The 17257-nt window shown below is 47.3% G+C and overlaps 1 protein-coding gene across 1 annotated transcript in view; it reads left to right on the top strand.

Annotated features, from left to right (window-relative positions):
• LOC116582050 overlaps nt 1-16376 on the top strand; it is a 389316-nt gene extending 372940 nt beyond the window's left edge. Inside the window, exons 5-7 of the mRNA XM_032329414.1 lie at nt 14354-14547; nt 15160-15295; nt 16260-16376. Coding sequence (XP_032185305.1) covers nt 14354-14547; nt 15160-15295; nt 16260-16376 — 447 coding nt within the window. The remainder of the gene's footprint in view (nt 1-14353; nt 14548-15159; nt 15296-16259) is intronic.
• The last annotated feature ends 881 nt before the right edge of the window (nt 16377-17257 follow it).

Raw genomic sequence — 17257 nt, 5'->3', positions numbered from 1 at the left:
AGAGACGATCATAATAGCCAGGACGTCCATACGTGGGAGAGGACAGGGAGGGAGGTAACAACTGGCACCACTTGCCCCTCGGCTACCAGTAGAGCAATGAACACATAGCCCGGTGCTCAGCGATGAACACATAGCCCATATACAGTGAGAGTCTCATGAATGTCTGAGAGGGTCCCAAGGCTTACAACACAGATCATGTGTTATTTTCCAAGGACAAAAAGGAAGAGAGCTAAGCCCTCCCTTTATCCCTGAATTTGAAGATGAATTAATTCAGCTTTACCTAAAGGAATCAGAGAAGCTTCCTTACTTAGAAACTTCAACATTCAAACTCTCATGGACCCAGGGTCATACCTGACAACAACACGTCGCTCTGTGGGCTATAGACGGACAACATCAGAGATGATGTACGGTTATTTCATTCTCTGCCTTTAACTTAGGCCATTGTGGCTAAATTTGCTTATTTTCATTCATTCAACCAACACTCACTGGGCACAGGGTACAGGCCAGGCAAAGGACTCATCAATAAACAGCCCAGAAAAAAAGTCCTTGCCCTCGTGGGGGTTATCATTTAGGCAGGGGTGAGGTAAGATGACAGATGATAAAGAATTGATATGATAAGTAAATTATATAGTGTGTTAAAGGAGTAAGGACTGTGGACATCAACTAGAACGGGTAAGGAGGGTGGGGTGAGCAAGAAGACAATAGCACACAATTTTGAAAAGCATTGATACGGTAGGCCACATGGGAAGGCATAATTTGAGTAAAGACTTGAAGTTTTGGGGGCTGAGTGAGCAGAAAAATTGGGTTGCTACCAGCTGAAATGAGGGAGCCTGGAGCCATGTTGGCCTGAGAGAAGGATCCAGAGCTCAAGTATGGAACATGCCCCACAACGTTCCAAGGGGAAGTGTCAAGAAGGCAGTTGGTTTTTGGCGTTCAAAGTCACAGAGCAAGGTCTGTGACTGGGAGTCTTGGACACGTAGATGACATTTACGACTTCGATTCTTGGGAAGATCTTCAAGTGAGGGAATGTGGATAGGATAGAGGGACAGGAGGTGAGCCAATGTCAGGAAGAGAAGGAGGAGCCTGCAGAGGACAGGGGGGCAAGAAGCCCCTTCTGGTGACTTACAAAGACAGGCAAGTGTGTGAGCTCTGGAAACAGAATCAGGAGGTTGCTCTTTGGAGGAGGGCGTGATCAGCTGTGGCACGGGCTGAGGTGAGGAGCAGTGCTGACCATTGTCAGCCTCAGGGATGTGGCCTCAGTGAGCGCCCCTTCTGACGAATAGTGGGCTCATCTAGAGTTAGAGAATGGGGTGGGGAAAGATTGGATACAGGAAGTAGAAACACTTCTTCCAGGGAATTTTGCTATGGAGTGGGGCAAAAAGTGGGGTAATGGCTGCTGAGAGACGTGTGGTTAAAAGAGGACTTGAGTTTTTTATGAGAGAAAAATGGTGATATGAGAGGGAGGAACGTTCTAGAATAATGATCTTGAGACCTCAAGGGAACATAAGAGCTAGTCCACACAGTAAGGGGTTGTCCTCAGTTGGGAGCACAGAGCCCATTTGTGGCAGGTGGACCCACAGGGGACATGGGGGCAGATGTGGGAGGAGCTGGATGGGGCGGTGGCGTCAGCCGTCATCTCTTCAGACTACTTCCGTTTTCTCTGGAAATAGAAGCAAGGTCATCAGTTGAGAGGGAGATGGAACAGGAGGGTTTGAGGAGGAAAGAGAAATCATCAGCTAATTGTTTAGGATTCTAGAAGAGTGCACGGATCCGGATGTGTTGCAGTCTGTCTCCCCAATAGCATGGAAGGCCACCCTGAGGACTTCACCTTGAGGCCAGTGGGGCTGAGGGCTTCTGCAGCCATATTGGGTTGCCCAGGAGCAGATGTGGGGTGCATGGAGAGCAGGTATGCAAAGGGGTGTGGTAATGAGTGGTATAGTCTGCTCTGGTCAGGTCTGGGTGAGGGAGGGTGGGGAATGGACCTTACGAGGCAGTAAGGTTCATGGAGAGCACACAGCTTTCCTCCAGGCCCAGTGGTACAAAGACTACTAGAGAATCATCGTCATGCCTTGGCAGGGGGGCAGGGGTGGTCTCCCATGAAGACATGCACTGTCTTCAGGGGAGATTCAGGCAAAGAGAAGGAAAGATAGGCACGATTTTGCTGATGGAGCAAGCAGCAGAACCATGACAGGAAAGGTTCAGGAGTTAGGATGGGAAAGTGATGGGGATAGAACAGCAGGTGTATAGAACTTAAGGTGATTAGAGGATGTTGGGGTGACCCAGGAGGCTGTGGCTTCTTAGGATTAACGAGGAGAGACCTTAGTCCTACTGAACCCCAGATAAGCATTGCTGGTGAAGCTGTAAGTATTGAAAGGGAGGAAGGCCCCCAAAATTGCTGGGTTTGAAGGCCTAAGGAGGCAAGGTGTTTTTATTATTATTATTATCAACATAATGTATTGTTTCAGGGGTACGGGTCTGTGAATCATCAGACTGACAAAATTCACAGCACTCACCAAAGCACATACCCTCCCTAGTGTCCATCACCCAGCCACCCCATCCCCCCCTCCCAGCCCCCCAGCAACCCACAGTTTGTTCCCTGAGATTAAGAGTCACTTACAGTTTGTCTCCCTCCTCTGTCCCATCTTGTTTCATTTTTTTCCCTCCCTTTTCCCCACGACCCCCCACCCTGCCTTTCAAATTCCTCATATCAGAGAAAGCATATGATCATTGTATTTTTCTGATTGACTTATTTCGCTCAACATAATACCCTCAAGTTCCATCCACATTGTTGCAAATGGCAAGATTTCATTTTTGATGGCTGCATAGTATTCTACTGTACGTATATAAACACACACACACATATATATATACCACATCTTCTTTATCCATTCATCTGTTGATGGACTTCTAGGTTCATAGTTTAGCTATTGTAGACATTGCTGCTATAAACATTCAGGTGCTTGTGCCCCTTTGGATCATGACATTTGTATCTTTAAGGTAAATACCCAATAGTGCCATTGCTGGGTCACAGGGAACTTTTTGAGGAACCTCTGTACTATTTTCCAGAGTGCCTGCACCAGGAACAACCAACAGTGTAGGAGGGTTCCTCTTTCTCTGCATCTAAGGAGGCAAGATCTTAATTCCTGAGCTCCGAAAGCATTCTTAATACCTATAAGTGAGTCCTAGGACTGAGTCTCCCCGCCTCCCCTTTGAGCCTCATATACAAAGTTACAGACATTGGGAAAGCCTGGTGTTGCTTCTTATCAAGACCAAGCCAGGTGTTGCTCAAGACCAAGCTTCCACTTGACCTCTGTGAGTGGAGAGTGGAAGGCTGATTGCTTTTTAGGGATTTTGCAAGTGGTATTAACCCCATCATATCTGACATAAGTGGAAATATTACCTGTGTTGAAGGTCCCAATAAGATAAGACAGAATCCCCATTGAAACAAATATAGAAGTAAGAATATTGAGAATGGTGAGAAAAATGTCCCATGTTGCTTGTTTGGAGACACTCTGAGCTAGTAAACAACTAGGTTTAAGACTGGCCTTAAAGTGAACTGACTAGAGGTTTTCAGGGGCTGCAGGGGAAGGGGAAATGGGGTTGCTAATCAGGGGGCACAAAGTTTCAGCTGAGGGAGATAAATAAGTTCTAGAATTCTGCTGTATAACATTATACACTTAAAAATTTGGTAAGCAGGGGTGCCTGGGTGGCTCAGTGGATTAAAGCCTCTGCCTTCAGCTCTGGTTATGTTCCCATGGTCCTGGGATCGAGCCCCACATCGGGCTGTCTGCTCAGTGGGGAGCCTGATTCCTCCTCTCTCTCTCTCTCTGCCTGCCTCTCTGCCTACTTGTGATCTCTGTCTGTCAAATAAATAATTAAAATCTTTTTTAAAAGTTTGGTAAGCATTCTTTCCATAATAAGATTTTTTTTAAATGACCTTAAGAACTTAACCTGTTTGTAAGTAAAGAAGTTTTAATATACTCCATAAATTCACTTGTCAATATCCTCCACATGTGTCCTGCATTGTAAGATACAAATATATTATAACATAGCCAGTATTGCAGATAACTAATCTTTAATTCCACATAATTATTGTGGGTTTTTTGGGGTTATTTTCTGATGTTAATACAATCAGAGGGAGAGAAGAAAACCAGTGTGGATGATAAAACTCTGCCCTCAAAGCACTTATGGTCAGAGTCATACAATGACGGATCTAGAAACAGGGTCTAAGGAAATCATGTAATCTAGAATCTTCCCTTCCTCCACTTGAGAGGAGAATCTCCCACACCTCGGACACTTAATCATACATCACCTTGTAAGATATCTGTTGTCCTCATTCGTTTGGGCTGCTATTTTAAAAATACCATCGACTGAGTAACTTATAAACAACAGAAACTTATTTCTCACACCGCTGGGGGTTAAGCTCACGATTAAGGAACCAGGAGATTCCGAGTCTGGTTGAAAGCCCGCTTCCTGGTGCATAGATGGTGGTCTTCTCAATGTGTCCTCACATGGAGAAGGGCAGGGAGCTCTTTGGGTCTCTTTGATAAGGACACTAATTGAATTCTGGAGGACTCCACCGTCATGACTTAATCACCTTCCCAAACCCCCACTGTAAATACCATCACACTGGGGGGGGTGGGTTCCAGCATAAGAATTTGAGGGGGATACAAGCATTTCTTCTACAGTATCAGCTTACACTTGCTTACACTTACTTATAGTAAGTATACATACTTATACTTAGCTTACTATTACATTTTTATTTACTTAACATCTTCGCCTTGATCCTACTCATAAGCTCCTGGAGGGAAGTTGTCCTTTGTGTATCCATGATACACAATAAACATTTGGTGCTTGACAACTCTGGTCTGATCCCAAACCAGAAGCTGCAGGGACTGCGTCGATTTCCTTACACCATTAATTTCTCCTTCCATTGAAGGGTCCCGCTCTTCGGGAGGTGTGTGGGTGTTACCTAGAAGGCATTGCTCATCAGTTTTACTCCAGAGTCCCTGCTTATGATTGGAATTTTGTGTCTTCCTGCCATTTCAGAGACTTGTAACGAATGTGAGCAGCTCAGACAACGTGCCAAGGTTGGATGGGTAGGAGCGCAGGTGGGAAGGAGAGCAGGGCAGACCTCACGAAGTTGGGAAGAAGGGAGCTGTTGTGGTGGGAGAGGACACACTTCTTGGTGTGTCTCCTTTGGTCCCCCACTCTCTCTCCTTTGGTAAAGGGATGTTCAGATCTGTGCTCCCTTGAGTACAAGGGACAGACTCCAAGGGATTGAATGGTCCCTGGCAAGCATGGGAGGAAGAGGGGTTGTCCTTTCCCTTCTCTGACGTCTGAAGTCTTACTTATCCTATAGCATCCTACCCAAGGAGAGTTTCTTCTCCAAATGAAAACATTAAGCTGCCCCCCACCCCTCTGTCCTCACAGCCTCGGCGCCCTCCTCTCGGTGGGCGAGTCACATTCAGCCTTCCGGGCACCAGTGCGTCACTTGGAATCGTCATCCTCCTGCTTTAGATGACAGGCATTACACGTCCTGGGCCAGGACGCAGCCCTCTGTAAAAGCTGACCCCGAGCTGAGGGTCATTTTCTGCTTTATAGAATAATAAGCATGTCTGTGTGAATGTGTGCATGTGTGCGTGCGTGCGTGCATGTGCGTGTGTGTGTGTGTGTCCTGCTACAGTCTGCAAACTCCTTGAGCACAGACCCTTTGTTCTGTTACTGCCTTTGTTTAAATGACACTCCCCTCCCCTCCCATACATCTTGGGTCACCCCGGGTGGCTCAGTCGGCTGAGCATCTGACTCCTGCTTTTGGCTCAGGTCCTGATCTCAGGGTCACGAGATCGAGCCCCGAGTCAGGCTCCACACTGAGTGTAGAGCCTGTTTGGGATTCTCTCCCACTCCCTCTCCCCCTTCGCCTCCCCCACCCCACTCTCTCTTGCCCTACATAAATAATGACACCCCCACGTTTTTTGCTCAAGAAAATCCTATTTATCCTTAAACGCCACTGCTGCTGTGGTACCTGCTTAGGGACCTCAGGCCAAAAGGGCCCTCTCGTTTACCTGTCTTATAATGGTACTGGCTATCCATCTATAGTGTCATGATTTCTTAGGTACCATTCCGCTTTCTTTCCTTGAAAACCTGAGACTGGGTATCCCTAGCTCTTTGCCTAGTGTCTGGCACTTATTAGGGCTTTCAAGAAAACACAGGCAGACCTGAACTGGAGAGATTTCATAGGTAGCAACCGAGGTAAAGAAGGTACGAATTAACAGCCATTAGCAGGATGTTTTTATTCCCCCCAAGTTCTTCTTAACCTCTGACCTGGGCAGGATTAAGACTTGGATTGTGTCATAGGGCAGCTGTCCTGGGACAGGATTCCATTTGGGTTCCATTTAAGGCTGCCCCATCCCAGCAGAGTTGGAAGGCCTTGAGGACCCCGAGCAGCCTAGAATTCTGGGGCCAGGCATGCTGGGCCTGCTGCAGTGCCATTACCATGGTTCCCCAGAGGCAGCCCAGCCACGGTCAGGCAGGGGGACAGAAGCACGGATGGCTCACCAGGAGTCATGTCTGGAGGAAGGAAACAGGCTACAGAGGAGATAAGAGAGAAGTTGACTCTTAGCTAAACAACTAACTTGCAGCTCATTTTATGCCCTTCTCCCACAAGTCTGATTGTTGAAGTCCATTGCCCCATAATTTATAAGATGAAATCACTTCTCACCTTGCTAGGCATTTAGCACACATTTAGAGGAAGGGTGTAAGGCTCCTTAATGCCAACTCTCCTTTCACAATTTAGAGATAGAAATCAGAAAACCATCTCACCTTTAACAGAGTTATGCAGATTGCTTTGGGCAGGCCAAGAGTGGGCTGTGATAAAGGGTGATTGACTGAAGCCAATGTAGTAACAGGGAATGAGCAGAATAAATTCTGTGCTGTTCATGTAGGGGCAAAAGCCGTCTGGGCTCTGTGGAGGCAGATGCACCTTTCAAATGGTGACAACAAGGTGATTTGAGAGGCAGGAACTTCTCTGAATATGGTCAACTTCGTTCCCACAATCACGGGCTGAGAACCTGACACCAGGTGGAGGTGCTGGAATTTTCGATGATGGTTTTGTCTATTGTACGAAGCTAGCACGGTAAATAAGACACTGGAATATGTGTGCGTTCCCATTTTTTTAATGTTTTCCCAAAAGAATCCAGATCCCTCCATCAAGTTTACCAAAGAGAAATTCTCCAGCACGCAATAGTGTATTTTCTCTTCTTTTCTCTCCTTCTCACCAAATCCCCACTCCCATCCATTCCCCAATTCTGATGGTAAATGTTATTGGCTCAGAGAAAAGAACAGAGATGATAGAAAGCAGGTGTTAGGTGTGTCAGCCCTTTCCACATACTATTTATCGAGGACCTGCCATGTGCCTAGCACGTTATTCAGCACTAAAGGAGTTGCAAGAAATTCAGGGGCTGTGCTGCCTGCCCTCCATCAGCCCCATACCTACCCAGTGGAGATTCAAGGCTCTCCTACAGAAAGCAACTGAAGCATCTGCTGAGTTTCAAAGGTCTTTCCATTGGCCTGGTCCCTCTTAAAAAGTTCCAGCAAATAGGGGCTAACATCTCTTCAGTGTTTCCACCATCAAATCCTATCAGAAGCTCGGAGTTGGTTACTCATATATATACTCATGTGGTTACCTCTCAGCACCGCACAGTGCCAGCCCCATCTCCACCCCCCAAGACATTCTCCACCTCATACTGCACATGACCTCCTGGCTACTGTCCCTTCAGTCCATTAAGTCAACAAGCACTGCTGTAGGCATGAGTTCTCCGCCCTTCTCCCACATCCTCGCACTCCACAGTGGCCTCCCTGTCTTAAATTCTTCTTCATTCCGTGTCCTCACATCTGTGTCTTTGAGCCATTGTCCTCCAGCCTGTGCTTTGCTTTCTCTGCCAACATGGCTGGTCCTTGGTCAGGTAGGAAGCAGAGTTAAGGGAGATGACTTTGGTTTGAGCCTTGGTAGGGGTGGTGCCCATGTAGATAATTGTATACATGGATCTGAGCTTCATGAATGAAGTCAGTGCCAAAAGCATAGACTTCAGAATCATTGACATGTGGGGACAGTTCAAAAAAACAAAAACAAAAACAGAACAACAGCTCTGGAGTGAATGGAGGAAGAAGAGAAAAGCACTGGGGGGGCATTCCCGAAGAACACAGTTAAGAGGTAGGTAGGTAGAAGAGAAGCTACATGGAAGGAAAGAAACAAGAGGGAAACCAGGTGGCTAAGGAGTCACTGAAGTCATGGGAGGAGAGAGAGGGGGGAAGTCCACACTGTCGGCCACCACAGAGATAGCAAATGAGATAAAGATGCCAGTGCCATTGAGTTTGGCTACTACATTGTAGGACTGAAGTATATGACCTGAGCAGTTTCAGAGTAGAGAGGAATCCAGAACCTACTTCTGGAGGCTGAAGAGTGAGAAGGAAGTGAGAAGACAGACATGGCTCTAGACGCTTCTTTCGAAAAGCTTTCCCCAGAAGGAAGGAGACCTTATTAGAAGACCATGCAGGATCAAGGGAGGTTCCCCAGCCGGGTGCTGGCATTGCTTAAGGTGGCTGAAATCTGAGCAAATTAACAATATGGGAGTCAAAAGCTTATGAATGTGGAAAGGGTGACAATCCCCTAGGGGAGAGTTGACAGAGCAGGACCGTGAAAGAGAGGGGAATTAAGAATTTGGGTGCGATTTTTAACCTTCTACTTTGAATCTTGAAGACAAGCAGCCCAGGGTAACTTGATATGTGGGCATTCTGGTCTAAGAGCTTCAGCGTCTTTCCTGAAGAAGGAAGAAAGGTCATCTTCTGAGAATGAGAAGGAAAGGGCTGAGCTGGGAGTTTGGGAAAAGGGATGATGGTTCGAAAAACAAAAGTGAGGTGGGGAAAGGAATGGCTGAGGACAGGAACAGAATTATCAGTGCATCATTCAAGGACCCACTGAGACAGTGCTTCTCCCAAGCTAAACTCTACGCATGGCCATCTTGGGCTTCCATAGCTGTAATCAGCAACTTTTTTATGTTCCGTGTTTAGGAGTAGAGAAACAACATAGGGAGTTTACTTGTTGGGTTGCTGAACAGAATTTGTGCTCACTGTAATAGATGCTTGTTCGAGACATGGATTTGTCTTCCCTGCCTCCAGTGCTTCTAGGGACTTCCTCAGTATTCTCTGTGGACTTTGGGCCTTTTTCATCGTATCCTACACAGTATTGCTTCTATCAAAGAAGGTTATTTCATGGGAAAAGACACGTGCTCGTGCTCCGAGGATTCCTAGGCTGATCAGTTGCCCTTCGTCTAGGAACACATGGCCTCATAGAATGGCGGGATGGCCCCCGCTAAGGCCCAGGGACAAGGCTAGCTGGGAACAATGGCCAACAAGGCTGTGGGATGTGGTGTATGCTCCAAATGCAACAAATAAACGGTGATGTTTCTTAAAACAATACCTAACTTTTTCTTAAATATTTTCAGGATTTCTAAGCCACACAGTTCAACTAGAGATTTTTCAAATCATCTCAAACCTTGCCCGCTTTTCCCAATATACTTATTTTTTAAAATCTGCATAGGAAGGGACCCATGCAGTTCAAACCTGCCTTGCTCAAGGGTCAGCTGTACGTTATAAAAATCCTTTGTTTTCTCTGAAACCTAGTGGAAAGAGCTCTAGGTTCATGATCACATACCCTGAGTGCTACATCAAACCTAGTCTCTTCATACCTCAATTTCTCATTGGTGACATGGAGCTCCTCAGACTAACTACTATAAGGGGCACATGAAACAGTGGGGGTAAAATCATTCTCTAAATGGTCAAGGGCTATGTAAATCTAAGGCTTACTGCATCTTTTTTGAAGAGTCCAGAGTGAGGCGTCCTGGAAGGGGCTGGTTCACCCGGATGTCACCCTGAACACGGTAGCCCCCAGCTGTGGGATGATGGGAGCAGCCGAAGCTTGGCAGTAACTCCTAACTTGGCCTCTGCCTTTCCCTACCCGCATGACCTCAAGCGGGTGACTTCCTCTCTCTGAGCCTTGGTTCCCTCACCAGGAAAGCACGGCAATCTTTCCTCCCAAGAAGGCAGCTGTACAGATGAGGGGAAATAACGCAGATTATGTGCCTCGTTCAGGGACTAGCACCCGGCAACTGTTGAAAAGAAACGTCACCTGCCAACTTCCCCGACAGGCCCTGAGCCCGCGGCGCTGTGCCATATGGTTCCAGCCCATCCAACCATGGGGTCATCCACTGCACTGGGGCGACAAATAAAGGTTTCTAGGCGTGTGGTTCTGTCCGTCAGGCTCCCCGCCACCTGAAGAATTTTTGTAAGTGGCTAAGTGATCCAGAAGCCGTTCCATCTATCCAATTCACTCAGCAAATATTTATTGATTGTCCCCGCGAGCTTCTCACAGGGGTCCTGGAGAGAGGAAGACCAGGAAAGGACAGGTCACTCTTCTTTCTCTGGCAGGAGCTCCAGAGTGATGGGAACACGCTGTGCATATGATAAGCCTGTCAGAAGACAACTGTTTCCAGGGCCAAGGGGTGAGGAACAAAAGGACGTCTCAAGCCTCAGCCAGGGGGCATCGGCTGCCTCTCGGGCAGCGGAAATACATTGCCAGCACAGCAGTGACACAAGCAGGAAGCCAGCTCGCCCCAGCAGACCACACTAAGGTTCTTCATGTGCCAGGAACATGGGGTGTTGAATGAAAGCCAGGCTGTGCACCTGGGTAACAGAAGGTGACAACACCACAGGGAATGGGTACCTTCCCCACGGCTCTAGCCTCCTCTCCGTCGTTAGTATGTATGAGACTTGGAGAAGAGTTGGGCTAGCTCGGGGTTGTGGAAAGGCACTAGTAACCACCTTGGGAGAGAGAAGGAAGGAACTGCCTCTCCCGTGCTTGTGGAAAGGAAGGGCCCTGCCAGCCATTTGCTAGGGATCTGGAGGTGGATGGACACTTGTCACGCAGCCATCCATCCTGGGGACAGATCCCACCACTGTGGAGTGAACACAGCCCATTCTCTGTGGCCAGAATGAGAGCTCTCCAAACCATCCGCGAAGGCTGTTCAATGACAGATATTAACCCAAAGGCTCAGCCAGACTTCCTGGCTGACTCCTTGGCCAGCACGGACCTCAGGAAGGCGGCTGGACAACCTTCAAGTTCACTCAGAACATGATGACTTTGGCACTTGGACATCTTTCCAAATATAAAATGAGATAAAATAAAAGATAAAATATATTCAAATCATATTTTAGAGTTTCTGTGAATTTGGGGCCCTTTACCTTATATGCTAGCAGTAATGGCTTAATAACTCAAGAAAGTGTCAATTCTCAAAAGAGCCAAGAGCAAATATGGCTGAGATGAATATTATCCTCAATCCCAGCTATCACCTTAGTTCCAGCTGTTTCGTTAGACAGAGACAAGTTCAAACCCTCTCTTCAATGCAACAGAGCCATGTGGTGTTTCTTAGCACAATTCTAAATCAGCCCGTTTGGGCAGAAGTCCCTTTCGATCATTAAATATCTTGGGAAGGAGAGAAAGAACGTGGCCTTGACCGTGGGGGGTGGGTTTGCAGGATAGAATCACTGAACGGAATCTGTTGATAATGACGAAGTCCCAGGAAAGAGGAAATTGTTCTCTTCTCTCTTTCTACTTTGAATCTCAAGCAATAGTCCGTAGCTCAAAGTCTGGAAGGCGAAGGCGTTCCAGACACAAAACGCTGTATTAGGCCAATCCTGATGAACAGGAAGCACCCACCTCCCGGGACAGGATCTGTCCGCTACGTGGTAAGTTGGTGTTAGGCAATGGGGCGGTCTGCATTACTTAGAACCATAATCAGCTGGTGAGTAGGAATGAGGTCATAAATTCAGCTGTCTCGTCATCCCTTTCGTCTATGTAAAACACTCTCAAAATTCTCCCCAGGTCTTTCTCAGGGCCTTCTGGGGATGCCTTTCATTCTATGAACAGTTCTGGGCTTGCTCTTCTCCCACGGGGCTCTGCTGGGCATCAGCCTGGTCTCCACTGGGGCAAGGCTGCCTGCCCAGAACCTGTGTTGCTGTGTCCCCAAATCTGCCTTCCCAATGCTGCCCCCAAAAGCTGCATTCCTCATCCCTCACTATGGAAGGGCCAGACTGGTTCCCAGCAGAAATAAGGAGGTGGGCAGGAGTCTTCCCCTTTACAAAGGGGCCAGATTGCGCCCCCCACCCACACACACTATTGGTCCCATCTCTTTCTTCTGCCCACCCTCCACAGGTGTCTTGGGACCTAAAGCTTTCAACTCAAGGATCCCCTTTCTGGGTCTTCCTTCCATGCAAAGCAACTCGCCTAAAGACACATAGGAGCCCCACATGTCTGTTCTGAATGTTGGCTCAGCCAGGACCACTCTGCTTTAAGAAACCTTAGGAGTCTACAAGGCGAGCAGAGATGTTTCAGAGAGGAGGTGGGACTTGAATGGGACTTTAAAGCAAAGGTGATAAATAGGTAGAAAAGAGCGTGGGAAGAAAGATGTTACAGGAACTCAAGGATCTGTTGTATCTTCTGACCATTGAGAATGAAAGAGGGGAGACAGCAAAGGGAACTGAGAGTTCCTGGCAGCTCAGCCCAAGTATTATCTCATTTAATCCTCAAATCCCTGTATTAGTTCTCATTCTCCATGTTTTATGGGTGAGAAAACCAAAGTGGTGAGAGATCAAGGGCAGACTTTGTCACATTTCAGATTATACTTTAGGAAGTGCCACTCTGGAGAGGTTCCCGTTGGGGAGTCAGGATTCCGGAGCACTAGTGTCCTCCGTCCATCCCGCAGGCTCCTTCGCGCAACGCCACACCTGTAAGACTACTGTTGTCCTCTTGAAGGCCAAGCCACCTATGAGGTGCCAAAACCCTAAAGAGGGGACCAGAGGCTGAGAATATCTGGCACCCTCTTCTTCTTTGAAAAGAGGAGCCTTGGAAGAAAATGAAGCTATTAATAGCTCTGTTTCTAAATATAAGTATTCTTACACTTTCTCCGGAGCTGGTTCAATGGAGACCCCATTGCACGGCTTTCTTTGGATTGGCGTCTCTAATTTCAATCCAAAGTGATTATTCAAAGCTATTTAAAATCCTGAACCATGAATAGAAATGGAAACATGAAATGCAGGCAATGAGCAGACCAGTCCCTGGGGTCCTCCGTCATTCACGCAGATAATAGCATACTGAGTTTCATCTAGCGGCAGTCCTTTCTGGATGCTGGGTGAAGCACGGGGGTGAGATGCTAAGATAAATAATTCAAGGCTCCTCCCAAGTGAAAATCAAGCTCCCTTCCTCTCTCTCTCCTTGAAAGCACTACTTTCCTCAATCCGTAAAGGAGCTAGTATGGTGACATTATCAGAGTATCTTCCTCTATTAGAAACACCAGCGTGGACTCGTCTGCACCCTCACTAGCTTTCAAACTCACTCAAGTTGTAAAGAACAGATACACCAATGGGTTAAAAAGAAACTGCCTGTGATGAAACAGGGACACGATCTGCTAGACTTTGCAAATCCCACACACAGTTTTCTCTGCCCATAAACGAACACGGAAGCATGGAGTGGAACAAAGATGACCCTGTCATACGATCCTCTCTGAGCAAATAGGAACATGTGAGTGGGGCGGCGTGGCTCCTTGACCAAAACCTTTGTCCAGAGAAGCCTGGTCGTGGCTCGGCCCTTGATCACATCCTGTGGGAGTTCAGCAGCATCTCAAGGTCTGAGAAGCAGAATGAGCTACTAGAAAGGAACTTTCCTAATGCAGAATCAACATCAAGACTCTTTTTTATGTGGCAGGGAGCGTAGAACACTGGCTGGGGAGGATCAGCGGGTTGACATTTGAATCAGAGCTCTGCAGCTCTCTCGCCGTGAGTTCCCAGGCGATTCACAGAAGCTCTTAAAGCCTCAGTTTGCCCGTCGTCAAATGGGAGCAGGAGGCAAGAGCTTCAGCTCTGAAGATCACAAAGCAGTAATAAGAGATTCTAAAGATGTATTTGAAACCATGCTGCGGGCTGCCTAATGCATCAAAGATACAAGAGATCCCCTTAGTATTGATATACTCAACTCCAGAACATTGTATTTAGAAAATTCAAGTAGTCTGGTTGTGACTGTGTATCTCTGACCATTTCCCTCTGTGTGGATAAAGAGTGACTCCCTAAATCAAAGCAGGCCCCACAAAGAGACAGTTCATGAATTCTATTAAGAGTCTAACCATCCTTCTCCCATCTCGTGTCGTAGAAATGCTGGTTATCCTTAGGCGTACTGCTTGCTACAACCTGAACTTGAGTTTTAGTCTTTCCAAAAATCTGTTTTCTTTTCTTCTACTGGACGTAGAGGGATCCACTGGAGGAGAGCCCTGAGAGGTCAGGGAAGGACGTCCAGAGCTTCGTTCTGTCCCAGCATTGCCACATTGATGTCACGGATAGCCCTTCGAGGACACCACAGCTAAGCTGCTACATCCCTTGTGCCTTGTCCTGGGTTCGGGATTCCCCACTCCCTGGAGCCATCGTACAGGAACAGCCATGCTGGTACTGGAACAGGACCATCTGGCCTTACAGAGGGCTTTCCTAGTTGACGGTTTATAACTCACCCTTAGCTTCCAGAAAGCAGACTGAAGCTTAGTCCATAAAGTTCTCATCTGAAAGCCATGCCAGTAATTTTCTGTTGTCTAAAGAGAAACCCCCAGCTCCTTAGCCAGGAAGGCATGGTCCTCACAATTCATTCCCAGTCTGGCTTTTCAACCCGTATTCAATTACACCTATCTATCTATTTATCTATCTATCTATCTATCAACTATCTACCTATACACATGTGTAAATAGTTATATGGGAGGGAATTATTCCAAGTTCCATGGGGACATGCTCACATACATTGTATCTGAAACAGCCTAGTGATTTATGGATTTGACTCTGATAGGTACTTGAACTTATTCAGATGCAAAAACGTAATTGTTCGGGTATTACGCACACATTTTCACGGTGGGCAGAAAAAACTCTGGGTACCCTTGTCTTCTCATAGAGTCACTGTTTCTTGCTTAGAAAAGTTGAGTTTCAAGCTGCCTTTTTTAATCCTTTTGACTTGCAACGATTTCCCAATAGTCTGCCGTAATTCATAAACAGTTCTGTGTTGTCTCTCAATAGGTTAGATGAACTCTTTGTGTTGACTCCTGGGGAGTTCATGCCTGTGTTCCAGCGGTCAACCGGCTACAGGATCCACACCCCCAGGGAGTGCCCAGCTGGAACAAATTCTCCCGGCACAGCCTCGCTCAGTTTTGGGGTTCACTCCAACCACCTTTGTTCATTCACATGCTCATACTTTTTAAATTTTTTTATTTTTTGGTTAGAGGCAGAGAGAGCCCAAGCAGGGAGATAGGCAGAGGGAGAGGGAGAAGCAGGCTCCCTGCTGAGCTGGAAACCCAACATGGGGCTCGATCCCAGGACCCAGAGATCATGACCTGAGCCGAAGGCAAACGCTTAATCATCTGAGCCACCTAGGCACCCCACATGCTCATACTTTTAATCTCAGATACACACTCCAATGCCTGCTCACCCAACCAGGCTGTAAAGAATGTCTTTAGTTGGTCAGTTTCCTAGTTTACACTCATCTGGAAGCTGAGATCTGAACACTATGGTCTTCTGCTCTGAACGGTTCCTGGCAGATGTCCCAGCATGCCTGGGGCCCACCTGACTGTCCATCTGTCTGTTTGGGACATTCCCCTCTATTGTGGTATTTTGATGCCTTTGCTATCAGAAGTCTACCCCGCTTCAAAACCCAGCATAGGGCTGCCTGGGTGGCTCAGTCTGTTAAGCCTCTGCCTTTGGCTCAGGTCATGATCCCAGGGTCCTGGAATCAAGTCCTGTGTTGGGCTCCCTGCTGGGTGGGGAGCCTGCTTCTCCCTCTGCCTGCTGCTCCTCTCCTGCCTGTGCTCTCTCTCTCTCTCTGACAGATAAAATCTTATTTAAAAAAAAAAAAAACTGCAACAACATAAATCCCTCTTCCCCTGAGAAGCTTTCCCTGGCCGCTCACAGCCAGACCGGATATAGGATTAGCAACCATGGCACTTGTTCTCCCTGTCCTGGTTTAGCTCTTAGTGTGCTTCTGTCTACCTGTTCTTCCTCCAATTCGATGATAGTGCCTGCAAGGCAAGGACTGTCTCTCTCTGTTGGCACTGTGTCGTTCGAGAGGGCCTCACTTCTTGTTTATGGGTGAAATGACCCGGGGTCCCTGCTCTTTGGAACAGGTGAAATGCAGAGGAGCTCTGGGAGAATATCTTGTGAACATGAGCTCGTCCATGCCTGCCTTGGCGAGGAATGTTCTGGGCTCCCGAAAGAGCCTTGACCATAGAAGCCTTAACTAGATGACCCTTTGGCGAATATAAAACCACCATCCTGTGGACAAAGATAAGACTGGAGATCTTTGTCCATAAAGATACTAAAAGACACTAAAGCCAAGATAAGTGTGACAGGTGCCCATTCATACAGCTAGTTAACAGCAGAGCCGAAACTAGAATAGAATGAAAAGCCACAACAATCCGGAACAGGGAGCGCAATACTCAGTTCCTTACTGAAACACAAGAGTCAAAGAACGTCTTCTTGAATATCGGCGATCTTTATCGTCAGCATTTACTGAGCATCTTCCAAAGCCAAGGCTTTTCTGAGTCAAGGTAATGAGGGGGAGGAACGCTGGTCAAGCAAATCCATCCCTAGTTCGACAGGAGAGGCAGAGCGATCACAGCGCCGGGACTGGCTGGAGACCAGCAGAGGCAGGTGGGGCTGGAGAAGAAACCCGGGGATCTGTCCCACACCAGCTGTGACCTCTTGGACTAGTTCTCCAACCATTCTGAACTTTGGCTTTCTTACCTGTGAAATCACTCTGTCTGTCCTTATAGCTGGAACATTCTAAAACTTGTTTTCCTTTTAATACATAAATGAGAGAACCTCGGACTTTTTATTCTCCATCAAAATTCAATGCCCGATGGAGTCAAGCTCATGCTTTGGTATAGCTGATGTTTGCATTAAAGTCCTTCCATTCTAAGACTAAATGAATGATTTCTGAATGCGAGGAAGGCGGCACTCACGCATGTCTTCCTTGCCACTCCAAATCTTTTCTCAACCTCATCTACTTTTCCCTTGTCCTGCCTCTTACTCTGTTTTGCAGGGAGGGGAGATGCTCAAATCCAAAGGCTGATGTTTCTCAGTCCACGCCACATTGTCATGGTTGGGCCCTGGAAGGAGCCCC

This window comes from Mustela erminea, chromosome 21, assembly GCF_009829155.1.
Source record: "Mustela erminea isolate mMusErm1 chromosome 21, mMusErm1.Pri, whole genome shotgun sequence".
NCBI lineage: Eukaryota > Metazoa > Chordata > Mammalia > Carnivora > Mustelidae > Mustela > Mustela erminea.
Note: the sequence above shows the minus strand (reverse complement) of the source record. Positions and strands in the feature narration are given on the sequence as shown.